Here is a 10,454-nt window from a genome sequence, read left to right as displayed (position 1 = left end):
GGGGGAGCGGGGGGAAGCCCCAGGTGCCACCCTGGCCCCCATGGAGCAGCCCCACGACTGCTCCCACTCAGGGGCTCCTGCGAGGTTTCTGCTGCCAGCGAGAACATTTGTCCCAATATGGCTGTGACAATGGTGACTCCTCTCCCAGCCTCGCCGGACAAAAATGGAAGTGTGCGCGCTGGCGGCTGTGCCCCCGGGGCTGGCATCCTCAGCCCGGAGCCACCACACTCCCGCGGGACTCAACAGCCTTCCCATGGGCACTGCATCCTGGCAGAGCGGGTTCTGTCTCCCAGCCCGTGCTTCCAGCACACGCAGACATGGAGCTCACATCTCTGGTCAGCAGCACAACCGAGGGGGACCATGGAGGGGACAGGGCAGCACCGTAAAACACGCACAGTGGGCGTGAAAACACGAAGCTGGGCTCCAGGCTGTTTGTGGGTGCTTAATTGGGCCTGTTTTCTTCTAAACTGGGGGTTCACCCTGCTTCCTTGGAGGAGAGCCTGGGATAAGAGTGAGGACAGTGGCCAAAAGCTGGAGAAACCCTGGTCGTCGTGGGCACAGGGGTGCGAGAGCGCGGGTCACATCCCCTGCCCGGCGTCCCCGGCTGCGCAGGCAGGCAGCCGCTGCGGTGGCAGGAGCGGGGCTCTCATCCTCTCATCTTCTCATCTGCCGGTGAGTCACTTGGCAGAGGAAACCGCTGACGGCACCGGGGACACGGAGGTGGCTGCGGCACCCGCACCTCGTGCTCGAGGCACCCGACGACTGCGGTGTGTGGGGCACAGACGGGCCCTTCCCCACAGCCCCGCCGCACGCTCAGCACCGCGGCCACCCTGTCTGCAGGGTGACACCAGCCGGCTGTGGTGCTGGCAGTGCCCCTCGGTGCCTGGTGCTTGCCGGCCGCCCCTCCGGGCTCTGCTGCTGCCCGGCTCTCCCCCCACCATGCGACCTGCCCTGTGCTAATCCCCCGATTAGCCGCCTGCCCTGCCTGCTTCGTGGGGGCTGGCGCATCGGCATTGCCCAAATTCCCCAGCCCCTGTGCTCGGCTGGTTGCCGCAGCCCCCTGGCCCCGCTGCCCATGGCCAGCCCAGCAGCACGGAGGGGTGGACTGGGGCCCCGAAATGCCCCATGCCCCCGCGGTGAGTCCAGCCCAGGCACAATGCCCCGGGGACGGAGAGGTTGCAGGGAGTGGGAAGGGGATACTGTGTGCTGCTGCCAGCCTGGCGCTGCCATGGGGACCTGAGGTGCCACATGGCCCCGCTGGCCTGGGCAAGAGGCGGGCAACGGTGACAGGGGTTTGCCAAGGCCGTGGTGGCTCAGGTACAGCCTTGAGGGAGCCAGGGTGCAGGCATGGAGCTGGGCTACGCCACCGTCTGGGGCAGAGCCCGAAGCCGGTGTGACTTTGTGGCGCCGTGGCAGTGCCAATGCCAGCTCAAGCCCTGGCGGGGCTGGCAGCTCTCCAGCAGGACAATTAGCTGATTAATTACCTGCACCTTGGCAGGGCCCCATAGCCCAGCGGCTGCCAGGGTGCTGCCTACCCCGTGCGGGGTGGGCAGGAGGGGTTGGGGCAGGTGTGGGGCAGGTGTGGGGCAGGAGGGTGCCAGGGCCACCCACGGACCTTCGCGGGGGCTCTGCCCGGGGGTGTCCGCAGCCCACCCCGCTGGCCCCATGGCCGCGGTGGGACCGGCCTCGGCAACAGCCCCGCAGTGGGGGCTACCCGTTCCCCTCGGGGTCCTGCCCCAGCGGAGCCCCCCCCAGCGGAGCCCCCAGGGGTCCCGTCCCCGCACGGCAGCCGCAGCCGTGCCCGGGCGCCCCGCGCCCCCCCCTCCCGGTGCCGGGCGGGCTCCCGCGCGGGTGCCCGCGGCTCGGGGCGGCGCGTGACCGGCTGCCGCCGCCGCCGCCGCCGCCGCCGCCTGCTCCGCCGCAGAGCCCGGCCCGCCCACACCGGCACCGGCACCGGCACCGGCACCGGCAGGTCAGCGGGGGGACTGCGGCCGGCTCCGGCACCGGGGCCTCCCGGGCTGCGGCGGGCGGCGGGAGGGGGCTGGCTGCACGGCGGCCCGGGCACACGGCACCGAGCACCGAGGAGCAGGGCCGGCCCGGCGGGTTCCAGGCGGGGTCCGCGGGATGCGGCGGCCGCACCGGCCCCGTTCTCATCCCGCGCCGGCCGCGGGCCCGGCCCCGAAGCGCATCCCCGCCGGCTCCCGCACACGCACCGCAGGGCCCGCCGCCGCCACCGGGAGGTCCCGGCCCCGTTCCCGGCCCCGGCCCGGCGGCGCTGAGCCGCGTGTGCGGCGGCGGCGGGGCGCGCCGGGCCGGGCATCCCCGCCGGGATGCAGCCGGGGACGAGCCAAGGTGAACGGTGTGCGGCGGACCGGGGCCGCCGGCAGCAGGGACACCGGGGACGGGCACCGGCGATGGAGCACCGGGGAGGGGACACTGGGGAGGGGCAACGGGGATGGAGGACCAGGGAGGGGACACCAGGGAGGGGACACCGAGGAGGGGGACACCGGTGACACAGAGGCCGGGAAGGAGACACCGGGGATACTAGGGGCAGGGACCACTAAGCATCAAGGAGCACCAGCACTGGGGACACGGGCATGGGGAAGACCGGGAATGGGGCCACTGGCAGCAGGGCCACTGGGGACGGGGACAGCTGGGAACAGGGCCCAGGGCCAGCCCGAGCAGGGACAGCCTAGCCGCTGGCTCTCGCCCTGGGCAGTGGGTTGCTGTGGGCACAGCAGCCCCACGGCCAGTGGCATGATCCCCCCCCGGGGTAGCCGCTGTGGGTCCTGGCTCACTGAGTCCCTGTCCCCGCAGGGCCAGCTGGGCGCTCACCATGGCTGCAGCACGGTTCGTCACTTGGGGGCTGCTCCTGTCTGCCGGCGTCCCCACCAGGGCCCAGGGGACGCTGCTGGCGGGGCTGTCCCCAGGTGGGACCCTGCAGCGGGACAGGGATCCCCTGCATAGCCCTCTCTGGGGACAGCAGTGGCCAGACCCGTCCCCTGCCTGGGAGGCGTCGGGGGAGCCAAGCGGTGCCGGGGCACCCGGGAGCGAGCGCTGGAGGGGTGGCAGCCCCATGCGCTGGGCCCCACCGCTGCAGGCGGCAGATGCCACCGGGGCACTCCTGGAGACAGAAACCACCATGGCAGGCGCTGGCACCAGGGCCCAGCAGGACAGCGGCGCAGCCCCGGCCGTGGTGGAGGAGCCACTCATCACCGATGCCGAAGGCCAGGACAGTCCCCGGGGGAAGACCTGGTTTCCTCACGGCTCTGCACTGGGGACACTGACCTCTAAGGTGCCCATGGACACAGAGCCGGGCTCCCCAGGGCTGCCCTGGGCAGGGCAGGGACCATCTCCAGCCGGGCAGAATGCCACCGGGCCAGCCAGCACCCCCAGCCCTCAGCCAACCATGTCCACCATCGCCCTGACCCCCACGCCGTCAGTGGGGACAGGGATGGGGACAGCAGACACGCACGCAGGGGGACAAACAGTGGCGGAGGAAGCCATGGCAGCCCCAGGCCTCCCTCAGGGCACACAGCTCACTCCAGCCACCAGCCAGCCGGTCCCACTGGGCACTGTCCCCGTCCCCCACCCTACGGGCACGGGGCCAGCCCGAGGTCCCCATGCCAGCCCTGGCTCCACGCAGCCGGTGGGCAGACGGGAGGACCTGGGAGGGCCCCCCAGCCCCTCCCCAGCTCTGCCCAGCTCTGCCCCATGGCTGCACCCCACAGCCCCATCCTGGGGGCTGGCCGAGCCCCGGACCTGGGTGCTGCCAGTCCACCAGCGCAGCACCCGGAGGGCCCCGCTCAGCCGTGCCACCACCAGCCCCGGGGATGTGGCCCCTCCTCGCACGGACCCCAGGCTGACAGGGCAGCGTGGACCCCAGCCCACCACCAAGGGGGCTGCCATCAGCACCAGCCCTGCACCACCGCCTACCTCCAGCACGGGTGTCCCCGGCACCCCCAGCACAGGTAGGAGCCAGCGTGGCATGGGGGGGCTCCTCAGCAGGGACCAAGCCCCCGCAGGTGCCAGCGCCTGGCTCTGCCCTCTCTCGCAGGGCTGCTGCCTGAGGAGGACGTCGGCTCCCCACAGCGGGTCCGGGGCGCCGTGGGCCCCATGAGCATCCCAAACGCCACTGAGGCCACCCCACGGCCAACAGCACATCCCACCACAGGGACAGCCGGGACCAGACACTCAGGTGATGGGGGGGACACCGCAGCCGAGCCCATCCAGTCGGTCCCCAATAGGGATGCCATGGGAGCCCATCCCTGGGGCGTCGGGGCTGGTGGGGGGGATAGCAGCTATCTTGAGCTGCCCAGCTGGGACACGGTGACACCTTCAATCAGGATTGTGCCCGGCGACGGACCTAATCTACTCCTAAGATTAGTGCTAAGTGCCCAGTGGGTGGGATCTTCCCTGAGGGGGGCATCAGGGAGGTGCCCATGTCTGTGACACCCCCTGCACTGAGGGTCCTGCCGGAGTCCCCCGGGAGGGGGTCTGGCTGACACAGGGCATCCCTCCCCCCCACGGTGCCGGGGTGCTGTGGCTGATGCATCCCAGCCACGGGGTGCAGATGGGGGCCGGGTATCACTGATCCACCTGCATGCAGTCCCCCCCTCACTCCCCACTGACCGTCCCCCTCCTTCCTGCCCACAGAAACCCTGGGGACGCAGCCCCCCACCCACGGCACCGCAGCCCCTTCGGCCACGTGGCGACAGGCAGGGGTGACGCCGCAGCCAGCCCCCCGGCATCCATCCATGCTGCAGCCACAGCCCGGTCATCCCTCCCCGGCGCCGGGGGCCAACGGGACTGGGCTGCGCTGGTCCGAGCTGCGGCGCCGGCTGGGCTTCGCCTGGGAGGGCCACGTCTACGGGGTGGCCGCCATCTTCCTGCTGCTGGCACTGGGCTGCCTGGCCGGGCTGGCGGGAGCAGCCGCCCTGCGTCCCCCACACCTTTCCCATGTTTTAGGGGCCCATGGGCTACTGCTGGCCGCCTGCCTGCTGCGAGCCACCTTCCTGCTGCTGGACCCCTACGGGGCGCGGGGCCGCCTGCCCCCCCGGGCGCTGCTGCTGCTCAGCACGGTCCCCTTCCCCTTGCTGCTCGCCGCCTTCGCCCTCCTGCTCCAGCGGCTCCAGCGCCTGGCACAGCTCCGGCTGCTGCCGGCCTGGCTGCGGGGGTTGCCGGCCCTGGTGGCCACCGTTGCCCTGCAGAGCGGCGTGCTGGGGGCCGCCGACCTGCTCCCGCCCCGGCTGGGCCCCTGGGCCGGGCTGGGGCTGCAGGCGCTGGGCTGCAGTGCGGGGGCCCTGCTGCTGCTGGGGGGACTCTGGGGGTGCTGGCGGGTGCTGCGGGCGCCGTGGGAAGGGCCAGGGGGTGGTGGGGGTCCAGGGCTGCGGCGGGGGGCCTGGGCGCTGGCGGCAGCGGCGGCGGCGGGGTTGCCGGTGTGTGGGCTGCAGGTCTACAGCGCCCTGTGGCTGCGGGGGGTGCTGGGCGTCCCCGGGCGCTTCTCCCGGCCAGGCTGGGCGGCACAGCTCTGGCTGCGGGTCGGCGAGCTGGGCACGGTGCTGGCACTGCTGGCGGCCGCCGCCGAGCCACTGTGCCAACTCTGTCGCCGGCGCAGCGCCGCCAGCCATTCCTGCTGGGTCAAGGCGCTGGGGTACTTCTGCGCCAGCCGCAAAGCCGAGGCGCCCGAGTATCCCAACAACTGCTACGACTGGGCCGGCAGCAACACCAGCGGCACCGGCCCGGAGCGGGCACCCACCGGCGACATTTCCAAGAGCCTCATCCGCAACCCGGCGGAGCAGCTGCCCCTGCGGGCGCTCAAGGACAGCAACGAGGCCTGGGCGGCTGCCGCCGGCGTGCCGGGGCTCAGCCCCAAGTGCCCCAACGTGTTGGCCGCCCGCTCCTGCGCCGCCTTCGAGCAGGGCTCGTCCCCCTCGCTGGGGGAGCTGGCCTTCCGCCCCCCGTCCCCCATCGACCTGCGCCGCAGCATCGACCAGGCGCTCTGCCGTCGGCACCTCCTGCACGACAGCCTCTTCGGCCGGCCCCGACGCGGCTCTGGCACCTCACTGCACGGCTCCTCCGCCCCCGACGAGACCCCCGGCCTGGGGCGCATGGTGCGGTGCAGCTCGCTGACGGAGCTGCCCGGCCCCCGGCAGCCCCCCGGTACCGTCACCGTCACCGTCACCGCCTCGGCCAGCTCGCTGGAGAGCAGCTCGCTGAAGATCAGCTGGAACCCCTGGCGCCATGGGCTCTCCTCGCCCGACAGCCTGCCCCTGGACGAGGCGCCCAGCCGGGCCCCCCTCCTGGTGCCCGCCGTGCCCCCCGGCTGGGAACGGGAGGGCCCCCGCAGCTTCCCAGCCCTTGGCAAGGCGGCGGACACCCGCAGCCTCTCCAGTGACACAATCGAGCTCTGAGCCGGGGAGAGGCGGTGAGGACGGGCAGAGACTGGGGGGTGCAGGGGGACCAGCCAGGCGTGGGGGTCTGGGGGCCCGATCCCACGCCCCTGCAGGGCTGGGAAGGAGCAGGGAGCTGGGCTGGGCCAGCTCCGTTTGTGCCAAACCAGAGAAATAAAAGTTTATGTTGGGAGGAGGCGGCCCCGGTGGCGTGCGGAGGGCGGCAGTGGGCAACAGCACCCCCAGGCCCCCCTGGACCCCCCCCACCCCGAGCAGCCGGGCTGGGTGTGCAGAGCTTTATTTCCTGAGATATGGACACACGGACAGATGGGCACACCCCGACGGACAAACCACGGACAAATGCAACGGCCACGCTCATGCATCCAGCAGGACCCCCCACCCCTCCCCGGCTAGCACGGCACCCCGGGAGCCACCCCTGCCCCCCCCGGAGCCCCTGGCCCCCCCGGCCTGGGGGGAGGGATGGGCTCTGCCCAGGGATGCGGGGAGGAGGGATTGGGGCGGGGGGCAGCTCTCCCAGCCCCACAGTTCAGGACAGAGGTGGGACCCAGCCCCTCACTGCCCCATGGGGAATGGTCTCACAAAGGGGGGGACACAACGTCCCACGGTGCCAGCAGCCCCCAGCCCAGGGGACGCTGGCTGGGCAGGCAGCAAGGCCGAGCTCTGCCAGCATCTCTGCCCCGGCACCCGGCAGTGCCAGAGCACCCCACGGTGCCGGGCCTCTCCTCCAGAGCACGAGGGGCTGAGGGCAGCATGCTGTGCCCCCCCCCTGCAGTGCCATACTGCTCAGCATCACCATACATGTCCAGAGGGGGCTACGAGAGAGCTCCCCTGGGACCAGGCACCCCCAGCTCATTCTGCAGTGGGGAGGCGAGACCCTACGCTAACGGGGGGCTGGGGGACGCATGCAGGGCACAGCACCGCGCGCAGGATCCGGCCTCGGCAGCCAGCCCCTGCTGGGGGGGTACCCTGCACCCCAGGCTGAGCCTGCCCCCCGGCCCGTGCCTGGCAGCCCCAGAGCTATCTGCCCTTCATGAAGCCGTCGAGGACACGGTCGCTGCGGTCGGAGAGCCAGTAGCCAGCCATGGCAGCTACGGCACCGATGAAGATGGCGGTGAAAACCATGTCGCCCTTGGCAGCCAGTGTGGCGAGGGCGCAGATCATCACACCGAAAAACATCTGCTGCAGCACCACCACCTCGTCATCCGTCACGTCGTCAAAGAAACCCTTCTCCGGGGCATCTGCAAGGACAGTGCTCATGGGGGGCAATGGTGGAGCTGGCAGAGCCCCCTGCCACCCCTTCCCACCCCCTGCCCGCACTCTGTGCCCCTCCCCACCGCGTCAGGCCGTACCAGGGGGCTTGTCCTCTACGCACTGTCCATCCCGTCGGACGTGGCCACGGGCGCAGACGCAGCGGTAGCTGCCCTCCGTGTTCTCACACACCTCCTGCACCCCCGTGCACACCGGCTCCTCGGCGCTGGTACACTCATCCACGTCTGCGGGGGGAGGCAGGGCTCAGGCAGGGCTCGGGCAGCGGGGAGGGGGCAGAGCCACCCCCCCTCAGGCCACAGGAGCCACTCACCCAGGCACTTGGCTCCATCCCGCCAGTAGCCCTTGTTGCATTTCTTGCAGCGAGCCGGCCCGGCGCCCATGCAGCCTATGCAGGCTGTGGAACAGTCTGCCACGGGGAGAGGAGCTGGGGTCACCGCCAGAGCCCCCTCCCAGCCCAGCCAGTGGCAGCTTGGGCAGGAGGGGGACAGCCCTGAGCAGGGGGGAGCCACCTGCACAGAAACCCCCCCCCAACCTCCGCCTGACCTCGGCACTCATAGGAGCCCTCCGTGTTGACGCAGAACTGGTTGGCTCGGCAGTGCGCCATCTCCGTGCCGCACTCGTCGATGTCTGGGGGAGAGGAGGGGGGACGGCCCCGTTGAGCCCCAGCTCCTGGGACACAGACCTCTCCCCCCCCGGTTCCTCCCCACGGCCCTCACCGATGCAGCGGTGCTCGTGCAGCACCCAGCCCCTCTTGCAGCGAAGGCAGCTGGAGTCCTCCGGCCCCGTGCAGCGCCCGCACGCCCGGTAGCACTCTGTGGGCAGGGGGGAGTGGGCATGGGCACAGGCAGGGGGGCAGCTGCCTGCACCCGGTGCCAGGGCAGACCCCCCAGCCACACAGGCCCCCTCCCCACCGGGCTGGACCCCTACCTACCGGCACATACCAGGTGGCTCTTGTTCCGCGAGGCTTCGTAGTACCCGTCACCGCATTCGGCGCAGAAGGGGCCGCCGTAGCCGGGGCTGCAGACGCAGAGGCCGGTGCCGCGGCGCGTGCCGTCGCCGTCGCATCGCCCGTTGCCACTGCAGGGCTGCCGCGGCCCGCCGGCGCAGGCTGTGTGGGGGGAGACCAGCCGGCTGGCAGCCCGGGCCGGGGGCAGCATGGTGGGGGGCCCTCCAGCCCCGGCAACACTGCTGGCACCCCACCAGCACCCCGCTCGTGCCACAGCTACTCACGCCGGCAGTCAGGGCCGTAGGTGCCGGGCGGGCAGCAGAGCGCCAGCCTGTCCATGCACAGCCATTGGAAGAAATCGGGGTGCTGCTGCCGCCTGGGGACGGGGGGGGGGACATGGTGCTCAGCCCCCTGCCACCACCTGTCCCCCCTGCGTCCCCGTCCCCACACTCACTCGTGGAACCACCACTGCTCCACGTGCTCCTCGCTCCGCTCCAGCAGCTGGTGGCAGGTGAAGTCTGAGGGGGCACAGACGCCCTCCAGCACCTCCAGCAAACGGGTCTCGCTGTAGAAACAGAGGGGGGTCAGTGTGGGGAGCAGCTAGGCCCCCCCCCCAGACTCCCCCCCCAGCTATGGGGCACCCACCTGTGCTGGTACTTGGACAGCTTCTCCTCCTCCCAGGCCGTGTTGCCCCCACCAAATCCCTCGTGCTCCGTCCGCTCCAGGCCCTGGGCACGCAGGGGGGGCAGCGCAGGCATGGGACCCCCCCAATGACCCCCCCTCCCTCTTGGATCACCCCTGGGTCGTGCCACCCTCCTCCCCCCAAGGGATCCATCACCCTCTCCCCTCCACAGAGCCCAGCCGCTGTGCCCCTCTGGGACCCCCTCCGCTCCCGAGGGACACTGTGGGAGTGCCCCCCACCTCATCGATGTCCCCCCGGGCCACCCCACACTCCGCAGCCCTGTCACCTCCTTCCCCCCCCCCAGCCTGTGCTCCCCATGGCCACATCACCCCACACAGGACCCCCTTTGTCCCTCTTTGCCTGTCACCCCCAGACTATGTCACCCTGCGCCGGGCCACCCTCCATACCGCAGGCCGTGTCCCCCGCCACCTGTCACCTGTGCCCCCCCACCACCATGCTACTGACACCCGCACCCCCGGCTCCCCCTGCAACGGGGGCTGTGTCACCCCCATAACCCCCCAGGCCCCACCATCCCCAATGCCCCCCTCCCAGGCCCGATGTCCGTCCCCCCGCCCCGCCACGGCCCCCATTCCCCCCCCGCACCCTGCTGAAGCTGTCAGCCAGGCCGCGGCAGGCTCGGCAAGGCTCTGCCCCGTCCCCGTCCCGCTCCGGATCCGGGTGGGCTTGGGCGGCCGCCAGCAGGACCCCCCCGAGGATGGCAGCCCCCAACAGGGTCCCCCCCAGCCGGGCCCCCCCCCGCCGGGCCGGCGGCAGCAGCGCGGCCCGCGGCCCCATCCTCCGCCCCGCCCCGCCCCGCCGCGCCCCGCGCGCACCACGTGGGCCGCGCACGCTGACTCAGCGCCCGTCGCCCCCGCCAATGGCCGCCCGCCCGCCGCCGCCCGCCCCCCCGCTCCCAGCCAATCCCCACCGTCCGCCGGGTCACGCCTCCCCGCGCCTTAAAGGGGCCGCGGACAAGGGCACCCGGAGCGGGGGCCGGGAGAGCGGAGGGGTCGGGACGGTGACGGGATGCCCGGGGCGCGCCGGCCCCTCTCCTGCCTGGCCTGGACGAGCCCCTCACGCCGCGACTCGACTAGGCCGCTCCCCATCACCTCCCCGCCTCCAGCCAAACCAGTCCAGGTCACCT

General features: G+C 72.2%; 2 protein-coding genes across 3 annotated transcripts; one reads left to right on the top strand and one right to left on the bottom strand.

Annotated features, from left to right (window-relative positions):
* The first annotated feature begins 1,862 nt into the window (after positions 1-1,862).
* PRRT3 (proline rich transmembrane protein 3) lies at positions 1,863-6,578 on the top strand. The gene is made up of 4 exons (XM_074602927.1): positions 1,863-1,972; positions 2,818-3,971; positions 4,058-4,198; positions 4,657-6,578. Exons 2-4 carry the CDS (start codon positions 2,837-2,839, stop codon positions 6,411-6,413), a joined length of 3,033 nt encoding a protein of 1,010 aa, XP_074459028.1. The 5' UTR covers positions 1,863-1,972; positions 2,818-2,836; the 3' UTR covers positions 6,414-6,578.
* Positions 6,577-10,120, bottom strand: CRELD1 (CRELD disulfide isomerase 1). 2 transcript variants are annotated; one of them, XR_012589356.1, is made up of 11 exons: positions 9,914-10,120; positions 9,274-9,356; positions 9,083-9,193; positions 8,913-9,004; positions 8,614-8,790; positions 8,399-8,494; positions 8,226-8,309; positions 7,993-8,088; positions 7,763-7,906; positions 6,937-7,651; positions 6,577-6,802 (listed from the first exon to the last, which is right to left on the bottom strand). XR_012589356.1 is itself a non-coding variant. In XM_074602929.1 (10 exons), exons 1-10 carry the CDS (start codon positions 10,103-10,105, stop codon positions 7,431-7,433), a joined length of 1,296 nt encoding a protein of 431 aa, XP_074459030.1. In that variant the 5' UTR covers positions 10,106-10,120; the 3' UTR covers positions 6,744-7,430. The 2 variants fall into 2 exon arrangements, 1 of the variants encoding a protein (XP_074459030.1); XM_074602929.1 differs by having other exon boundaries at positions 6,744-7,651.
* Between the last annotated feature and the right edge of the window lie 334 nt (positions 10,121-10,454).

This window comes from Larus michahellis, chromosome 10 (genome assembly GCF_964199755.1).
Source record: "Larus michahellis chromosome 10, bLarMic1.1, whole genome shotgun sequence".
Taxonomy (NCBI): domain Eukaryota; kingdom Metazoa; phylum Chordata; class Aves; order Charadriiformes; family Laridae; genus Larus; species Larus michahellis.
Note: the sequence above shows the minus strand (reverse complement) of the source record. Positions and strands in the feature narration are given on the sequence as shown.